Source organism: Myxocyprinus asiaticus, chromosome 48 (assembly GCF_019703515.2).
Source record: "Myxocyprinus asiaticus isolate MX2 ecotype Aquarium Trade chromosome 48, UBuf_Myxa_2, whole genome shotgun sequence".
Classification (NCBI taxonomy): domain Eukaryota; kingdom Metazoa; phylum Chordata; class Actinopteri; order Cypriniformes; family Catostomidae; genus Myxocyprinus; species Myxocyprinus asiaticus.
In genome coordinates this window covers 12,254,237-12,264,300 of record NC_059391.1, presented here as the reverse complement: position 1 = coordinate 12,264,300, position 10,064 = coordinate 12,254,237, and the positions used below count along the sequence as shown (strand labels likewise).

General features: G+C 36.6%; 1 protein-coding gene across 1 annotated transcript in view; it reads right to left on the bottom strand.

Moving 5' to 3' along the window:
• Window positions 1–1,828: 1,828 nt before the first annotated feature.
• LOC127437626 (death-associated protein kinase 2-like) overlaps window positions 1,829–10,064 on the bottom strand; it is a 38,645-nt gene continuing 30,409 nt past the window's right edge. The window contains exons 10-12 of the mRNA XM_051692657.1: window positions 9,040–9,129; window positions 6,891–6,962; window positions 1,829–6,328 (exon numbers count right to left, since the gene is read on the bottom strand). Of these exons, the coding sequence (XP_051548617.1) occupies window positions 6,203–6,328; window positions 6,891–6,962; window positions 9,040–9,129 (288 nt within the window). The 3' untranslated portion in view covers window positions 1,829–6,202. The remainder of the gene's footprint in view (window positions 6,329–6,890; window positions 6,963–9,039; window positions 9,130–10,064) is intronic.

The window sequence follows — 10,064 nt, the reverse complement described above, 5'->3', positions numbered from 1 at the left end:
TTGTTAAAAGCTTCCTAACTTGGACACAAATAGGGAATTTACCTTACAAGGTTCCCTTCATGTAATTAGAGTGTGTTTGCTTAAGGTAACATAAATGATTAGGACTATAGCCTTCTCTAAAGACAATATCTGTTAACAGTTCTGCAGAAGCAATGAATATACAGTATGCAGTGATCCACCCACAGTTTGAGCTTAGGGCCATATTACAGTCTACGTAATTAATCTTTTAATCATGAATCAGCTAGATCTCAGGTACACCTATAAAGGCAGATCTGAGTTTAATAGTTTAATAGCGGTTTGTATGGTGACTCAGTGGTTAAGGCCCTTGGTTACTAAACAGAAGGTCATGGGTTCAAGCCCAAGCACTGCCAAGATGTCACTGTTTGGCCCTTGAGCAAGGCCATTGACCCTATCTTCTGCAGGGGTGCTGTATCATGGCTGACCCCAGCTTAGCTGGGATATGCAAAAAAATAATCATAATAATAATAAGTTAACTGTATGTGCAATTGTATAATGTGTGATGAAAAAAAAAAAGGCTTCATTTAGAAGGGTACGGTGATCTGAGGTAGGCCTACGTTTAAATGGGTGGTATTGTTAAATGAGGAACATTAGCAAGTTATCTAAATTGTAGTAAATCCACAATTACACCAAATCATACTGAAGATAGACTTCAGTGGAATACTTGTATGAGTTAATGTGTGAACCAATTCTTATCATTGTTGAAATATCTGAATAAAAAATGAATTCTTAATATAAAACCCACAAATGACAGCACAACAGTGTCTGAAATTAACCTTAAGTTGCAAAATTGACTCACTGGACTTGATAATTTGAGGGGCTACCATTTAAAATAAACAGTAAACTTTCTCATCCGGATATGTCAAAGACATCAAATCAGTGTAAGCAATTAACTAATACAAATTCTTAAGATTATTTTTTTTTTACCTCTTATCCACTGATGTATATTATAGCATGTTTCTAGGCATTGCTAGCATGTTGCTATAAATTGCTAAGCTGTTCTAGCATGTATCTAGGTGTTGCTAGCATGTATTAGCATGCAGATAGACATTGTTAGCATATTGCTAGGCATTGTTAGGATGTTTTTCCATTTTGCTAGGCATTGCTATCTTGTTGCTAGAGTGCTGTTAGGCATTACTTACATGTTTTAGCATGTAGCTAGCTGTCGCTAGCATGTTTTAGAGTGTTGCTAGGTGTTGTTAGCATGTTGTTAGGCATTTTTAGTATGTTTTAGCATGTAACTAGACATTGCTAGCATGTTAAGTGTTACAAGCATGTTCTGGTTGCCAGGGTGTTCTGTCTAGTTGCAAGGCATTGCTAACATGTTCTAGTTAGTTGCTAGCATGTATTCGCTGGTTGCTTGGGTGTTCTGACTAGTTTCTAGGCATCGGTTGCATGTTTTAGCTGGTTACTACAGTGTTTTGGCTAGTTGTCAGGGATTGCTAGCATGTTTTAGCTCCTTGATTGGGTTTTCTGGCTAGTTGCAATATGTTGTCAGTGCTCTTGCCCAAAGAAGTAAACAAACATCAAAACTAGGACTATAATAATAATAATAACTATATTAGATAGGCTACAAATAAAAAGCAGAATTCATAACAAGGATATTTTTTGCCTCCACAGTTTAAATTTCAGGGGCATTTTTGGTGGGATTTTTACCCCGAGTCCCCCTTAATTTCTGACCCTGAAAGATTTGTAACCATGTTGAATTTCAACATTTAGGCAGTGTAGAAATCTTCCATTCTAAAGGCTTGGTTTGCGGTCAGGCCTTAGGTTTATTTAGGATGTGTCTAAGTTTTATTGATACTGCGGCAACTACATTTCTGAATTACAAGCTATTCTTTTATCAAGAACACAGTCATTACATTCAAAGAAACAAATGAGAAACCACCCCAGTAATGTGAGTCATTGTTGGTGTTAGTGACATCATGACCTTTAAAACTGCTGCATTGGTTTCATTGAATAATTTCACAAGGGCCATTTGGAATGGCTAACTTTGTGACAAAAGAAATTAAGTGCTTGAATAGAAGGGTTAATTACCAGGACAAATTGGATGGGATAAGCAAGGATTACTGAAATATGTAGGGCAATGGTCTGGAAAAGAAAAAAACTACCATACAAAATACCATGGGCAGCATTGGCAAGACACAGTTAATTAACAAAGGAGTGAAATGCCACAATGCTAGGATGTTGTGGATGGTTGCCATGGCTTTTCAATACAGTTGCTAAGGTGTTCTGAGTGGCTTTGTAGCGCATTTGCTATGTGGTTTTTGTGTATTTGCTTATGGTGTTCTGGGTGGTTGCTTATTTTCGCACAAACGGAGGGTAACGAATCATGGGCTGAATTTTAATACTTAGTATGTTCGAGTATGAGCAATTGTAAAAGTGATGCTTAAAAATATTTAAATAGATAGCTTTATTTGTTCAGTTTTGATGTTGATTGAATAAAAGGCAAGAGGTTTCTGAGGGCCACAACTGGCAGCCTGATTTAGACAGGGGTAGACAGAAAACTGGTTCCCCTTTTTCACCTTTCACAGAGCCAGTGGCCTACATACATCTCTAATGAGACTTTGTTTATTTCAGGTCAAATATTCCCAGCAATTGCGTTAATCAAGCCCAAACAACACTGCTGTTGTGACACCATCTGGGCAGGGTGGCAAAAATCTTATTCAGCCGACTGACACAGATCTTTTCACAGACATATTGTGAATGACACAGGAGCAACCCAGTTAAGACTTTCTACTGTATGTAAAAGTGGTCCTGAAACGTATTTAAGCCACTCAATATAAAATACACAATACTGTATATCAATATCATTGCTATAAAAACAAAACATGAAACCTGACATCTAAAAACAATGTTAGATCCTTTCTCAGAACTAGCTTCTCTTTCTTTGCCATTTTTGCATGTACACTACTAAACTGATCAGTGAAAGTTTGCAGTCAGTTTCACTAAAGATGACACAGGTGCCCTATGAAAAAAACAATCAATCGCAATGACATCCAAACATTTTTTAAGTGTGGCTTAAGTTTCCAAAAACTATATTGGGTCATTGTATTTCTAAATAATCTAAAGAAATCAAGTTTATCTGAATAATAAAACATACCTTTTTAAATGCCAATTCCCTGACCTTATTAGTGGACCATAAACAACCAAACAAGCAGCTAAATAAATATATTAATCATTTATTTATTTTACTATTTGTACAAAAGGTGACTTTCTTATAACTTTAAGTAAACCTTTTTTTTAATTTTTTTTATTTCACATTGGTTGTGAACAACATAATTCATATCCAAAGTATAAAATGAACATGACATGATAGAGGATTTGTTTTGTGCTTGAGGCACATATTATGAATATTTTCCACTTATAGGACAATCTGGCATATTTATACTTGTAAACAATACTGTGTAGTCCCCAAACACCAACTCTTCACCTTCATTCGTGTGAGAAAACTGATTCTATAGAAAGTGATGTAAACAATACAGGTGGACGTAAACACGCACTGAACAATCATGTTTATACAAAAAAGACAAAAAACATATGTTTGATTGCATGTATGTAACGTTCAAGTATGCACTGCATAACCAGACAGGTTTAATACCTATTAATTTGAGGGTCTTTCAATAAAGAACACTGATTTCCTAATTTCTCTACTTAGTTAACTGGTGTGACAATTTCAGCCCTCACAGGATATTACAGAGATTTATAACTCTACATTCCTAGGAAAAATAGCATCTATGACTTGTTTTCCTGATGGCGACATCTGTAGGGCACTTAGTGTAGCCTATGATCAGCTTTCTTACCAACACTCAAACAATTTAGATAACATTAATGTGAAAGGCACTAAAATACAAACAATTTACATATCAGTAACTATAATCAAGTGACTGTACTGTTACTGTACATAACTTCAGCGCCACTAGCAAAACCAAATGGAATTTCAAAAATAATGACTCTACCCTCGTCTGCCATTGAACGGAGGGAGTGGAATACAAAAAGATAAACCTATTTCACTATATATTTATTACTAAACTGTCTAATGCTGTTTTTAATAGAGAACATTTAATAAAGAGGATTAAAAAACAATTACAAATTTTCCGATGTCTCCAACATGTGCCACGAGGTAGCATTATTACTGCCCTATCTCCATAAACTTCTGCCTTACTACTGCCCTGATCTCGGTATAAATTATTTTTGTCAAAATGACAAAATCTTAAGGTTTGAACATCACCACCACTACTGTCTACAGAGCAAAGATTACGATTCATTGTCATTGACCTACATTTTAAGACACTTATTAAAAGTAAATACACTGAGTTTCTCTAAACTGGATCGACAAACCCAGTCTATATTGACTCGTCAGATGCAGTATTTAAGACCCCGTTTATGCCTGATATAAAGATGCGTTTCCTGTGATCCAATCACAAGTGGTCAGCGTTAAATACAGGTGTAAACGGGTGCAAAATATTTTGTGATCGGATCACAAAAACCACATACATAGGTGGTCAAAAATGCGGGGGGCCTGGGTAGCTTAGCGAGTATTGACGCTGACTACCACCCCTGGAGCCGCAAGTTCGAATCCAGGGAGTGCTGAGTGATTCCAGCCAGGTCTCCTAAGCAACCAAATTGGCCCGGTTGCTAGGGAGGGTAGTCATATGGTGTAACCTCCTCGTGGTCGCTATAATGTTTCGCTCTCTGCGGGGCACGTGGTGAGTTGTGCGTGGAGGCTGAAGAGAATAGCGTGGGCCTCCACACGTGCTATGTCTCCTCAGTAACGTGCTCAACAAGCCACGTGATAAGATGCGTGGATTGACGGTCTCAGACAAGGAGGCAAATGAGATTCGTCCTCTGCCACCTAGATTGAGGCGAGTCACTGCACCACCATGAGGAGTTAGAGTGCATTGGGAATTGGGCATTCCAAATTAGGGGAGAAAAAAGGTAGAAAAAAAAAACAAAACAAAAAAGACGCATGTAACCACATCGCATTTGAGGTGTAAATGCAAATCCGTCCTGAATGCATCCCGGACAGCAGTGAAGCACCTCCCCTCACCTGTCAATTAAAACAAGTGTTTAAATTTTGCCAGTTACGAGCGACTTTAACAGGAAATAACCTTCCAATTGGAAAATTACGAAAATGTGAATAAGGCACATAAACAAGCACGAGAACTTAATGGTATCAATTTGTCTGATATCAACATGCCCAAACGAAGCACACACATCTGAAGCTCCTTTAATACAGGTAATTCATTAAAATAACTGAGAATTCTTCTTAAAAGGTTGCATTTGTGCTCAGATTAGATTTCAGCTGCATTTGGGAGAAACATCGTGCTGATTTTATGCACAATTTCTTAGTCTTCGAATTTTTGCAGTTTGTTATCATGTACTAACACGCTGACATAGTGATTGACATCGTCATGAAATCAGAGACACTGCCCTCGAAATCCGAACACAAGTGGTCACAGGAGATGCATTTGAGTGACCAGGTGTAAACAGCGATGTGTCTCGCCTGACCACATGTGATCAGATCACCTGAGACGCATCTTAATACCAGGGGTAAACGGGGTCTAAGACAAAGATCGGCACAACTACGTTATAAAATCACAATAATAATAATAATAATAATAATAATAATAAAAGGATAATATAATATATATATTAAATAAAAATGAAGCTGCTGGCTATATTAGTCACGTATCAGTAGCATGGCTTTAGAAAGACAAATGAAATTTTAAGAAGTTCCAATACGTGTAATGGCACACTTTAAGACATCAGCCACTGGTCAGGACTGAAAACTGTAAAAGCTCAAGGCAAAGTGTGAAATTATACTGTGATACATATTTCAACATTGCAGGTACACTTTACGTACAAACTTATCCAGTAACCTCTTTCCCATCCCATTATGTACTTTAATACATTTACATATGGGTTTAAACATGTAAATATATTTTTCTTTCTATGTTTGCCACAATTGCACGTTACATCATGTGTAAAGACGCGGTGACCCATGCATAATAATTGCATCTTTATGAAGCCACATACGCATTACTGATGCCTCAATGGCCTTTTAAAAAACAAAATAAAATGTGTGCATTAGAAAAAGGCACAAGTGCCACTGGTTCACCACAAAACCAGCATGCACCTGTGATGCTCATATTGCGATAAGTAGGCGGAGCAACAAGGAGTTTCAGGAAGTGCTGCTCCTTTTTCTGGTTCTGGGTCTTCTCAGCATTACTTCTTCCTCTTTATCGCTCTCACATTCTCTCTCAAACATTGCCACCGTGCTTCCTACATAGCCCATCTTGGGTTTATCCTGCAACCCACAATAAAGATATACAGATGTTGATGCATTCCAGCAATGCTGTGAAATGGAATTGAACAGGAAAGTTCTCAGTTAGGCTTCACTCAAGAATCAACATTCTCTCAAATGTTTGTCCTAAAATTCCTTTGGAGTAATAAAATAGACACAAATGAAACAATTGCTGATATACAGAAAGAGAATAGAGCTTTAAAATTAATGTGGAATTTCATGAGAAACGTTTTAGTTCACATTGAAATCTTAGGAGACACATGTGAATTTTTATTTTTTATTTTTTGCCATTTCTGTCTCCTATGGGATACTTAGTTCATATTTGAGGCATTTTTGTGAAATTTGCTGTTATATTTTATGGAAACGCAACTCCATTGTTTATTGTAAACGGAATATGTGATCCCTTGACCTCGCTTGGGTAAGATCTCAGAGGCACTCTCGTAATATAACAGGCAGTCCTCTTTGTTGACATTGCTTGGCCCGTTGCAGAGTATATAGACAGACAATCACCTTTAATGGAAACCTTTAACCAAGGCTGGGCAGAGTATTGAGTGGGGCCCATTACCTGTTGCTTGGAATGACCTTTCTTCATCATGCGTGTTAAGTGGTTGCAAAGGGTCACGATTCTGAAAGTAAGCTTTTGGAGAGCAGAGAGAAAATTCAGTTTCAAGTTAACTTTTAGTCATAAGGAACAGTAAAACAATTCAATATTTGGATCATTCTAGGAAAACTGCCATTTTTAAATTTCAGGAATTCTGCTTTTCTTTCCTTTTTTGAAAAGGTTACAAATGAACTTTCTAGAAATCATATTTTCCCACCTCAGGCCAGATGTACCAGGGCATTACATTAATGGTTGACCAGTATAGGTTTTTCAGTGGATGATTCCTAAACTATTACTCCCAATCCTAAATATGTGGTTAGAGCCTTGCAAAGTATCAGTATTTATCTTCACTAACCCTATAGCACAACATTACTTCAATACCTTCACAGTAGGTTTGAAATTTATATAATTTGGATACAGTAACTGAGGAAATTATGGTAGTATCAGCAGTTTTGGTGTGCCTTGTAATAAATCACACATTATAATTGAAAACGAAAATGAATACTAATAATCTTTGACATTTCTTTGTACAAACTTGTTTTGCATGAACCGTGTTTCATTATATTTTTGAGCTTTATGGTATCAGTTGAGTCAGTGATTTATGGTAATTTTATTTCATGATATCACTTAACACGAATCATAATAAAAAAAGAAAAAAAAAGAAATCATATACACAGATCAGCTACAATATTAAAACCACCTGCCTAATATTGTGTAGGTCCCCCTCGTGCCGTCAAAACAGTGCCAACCTGCATCTCAGAATAGTATTCTGAGATGATATTCTTCTCACCACAGTTGTACAGAGCGATTATCTGAGTTACTGTAGACTTTGTCAGTTCGAACTAGTCTGGCCATTCTCTGTTGACCTCTCTCATCAACAAGGCGTTTACGTCCACAGAACTGCCGCTCACTGGATGTTTTTTGTTTTTGGCATAATTCTGAGTAAATTCCAGAGACTGTTTTGCAAGAAAATCCAAGTAGATCAGCAGTTACAGAAATACTCAAACCAGCCCGTCTGGCCCCAACAATCATGCCATGGTCCAAATCACTGAGATCACATTTTTTCCCCATTCTGATGGTTGATGTGAACATTAACTGAAGCTCCTGACCCGTATCTGCATGATTTTATGCACTGCACTGCTGCCACACGATTGGCTGATTAGATAATCGCATGGATGATTGTTGGTGCCAGACGGGCTGGTTTGAGTATTTCTGTAACTGCTGATCTCCTGGGATTTTCACACACAACAGTCTCTAGAGTTTACTCAGAATGGTGCCAAAAACAAAAAACATCTAATGAGCGGAAGTTCTGCGGATGGGAATGTCTTGTTGATGAGAGGTCAACAGAGAATGGCCAGACTGGTTCGAACTGAAAGTCTACGGTAACTCAGATAATCGCTCTGTACAATTGTGGTGAGAAGAATAGTATCTCATAATGCTATTCTAAGAGGGACCTACACAATATTAGGCAGGTGATTTTAATGTTGTGGCTGATCGGTGTATAATGAAAGCATGATATTTCAATTTCAGTGAAAGCAAAAAAAAATTTTTTTTTATTCTATATAACCCATTAAAATGTAATGGCTAAGAACACTCAAAAAGTAATTTGAAAATTTACACATTTATATTTTCATTCAACAAACTGAATTGAGTATTCAATTGATTTTGTTCCTCATTTTCTAAGTCATTTTGGGTAAAATGCTAAATGACTAAATGTAAATGAGTTATCTTTAACAAAATAAAATGAAACAATATACTGTGTATATATATATTTTTAGTCTAAACTAAATTACACAATTCAGCTGGATGTGATTTTGTTATGAAATTGAAATGCATAAATCTTAAAAATAGGCATAGTTTTTGAGTGATTGAGGGCATGCAAATTGCCTGAAATTTAGATGAAAACATGAATAAAAAAATAACATGATTACTTTGTGACAAACTAAACATAAAATATGTAAAATAATTTGACTATGTTATCATTTATACAGTAGTTAGAATAAAAGAATCCTATTAATTCAGTAGTAAGTCATGGAGACCCTCATAGTACACATATGGCACCTGAGAATGACCCATTTGGCAACTGATGGTATAGCAGTGTGTACACTCTTACCTGCCATCTTCTTCGGGCGTACTGTCTCCTGAAGTTCTCAATGTTGACCACAGACTGTCTCCTCACCATGGCTTGTCTGGGGTTTACGGGCTAAAGGAAAAATTATCATACTGTCACAACCAGTTCAATTAAACCCTGCCAATGAATCAGTGAAAATGATGACAACCTAATTAACCAGTGAGACAAGAGGTTATATCTAGAAAAAAAAATTACACATAACATACACAATACAACATTTTTATATTTTCTGAAGGAAATGTGAGTGGGTCTTGGCTGTGCATTGCTATGTGGCTGCTAGGGTGTTCTGGGTGGTTGCTAAGTCATTGCTAGGTGGTTGCCTACTTTATCAAGTCAATCAAGCCCAATCCCAAGTTTCTGTAATATTCTGGTCCCTAGATATTGTTCAGGTCCCTCCTTCAATGTAAGTCTATATGATATGTTTTATGTTTTCTAATTCACCAGGCAAAAATCTTAAAGGTAAAGGATAGTTCACCCAAAAATGAAAATTCTCTCATCATTTACTCACCCTCATGCCATCCCAGATATGCATGACTTTCTTTCTTCAGCAGAACACAAACAAAGATTTTTAGAAGAATATCTCAGCTATGTATGTCCATACAATGCAAGTGAATGGTGATCTGACCTTTGTAGCTCCAAAAACATAAGAAACATAAAAGTAATCCATATGATTCCAATGTTTAAATCCATATCTCCAGAAGTTATATAATAGGTGTGGGTGAGAAACAGAACAATATTTAAGTCCTTTTTTACTCTAAATCTCCACTTTAACTTTTAGATGTGAAACTAAACAGGCACTAAATGTGACTTTCAGATGTAAAAGTGAAAGTGGAGATTTAGTGTAAAAAAAGAACTTAAAATTTGATCTGTTTCTCACCCACATGTATTATATTGCTCCTGAAGATATAGATTTAACCACTGGAGTCATTGTGAGGACCTACTGAGCTGAGATATTCTTCTAAAAAATTTTGTTTGTGTTCTGCAGAAGAAAGAAAGTCATACACATC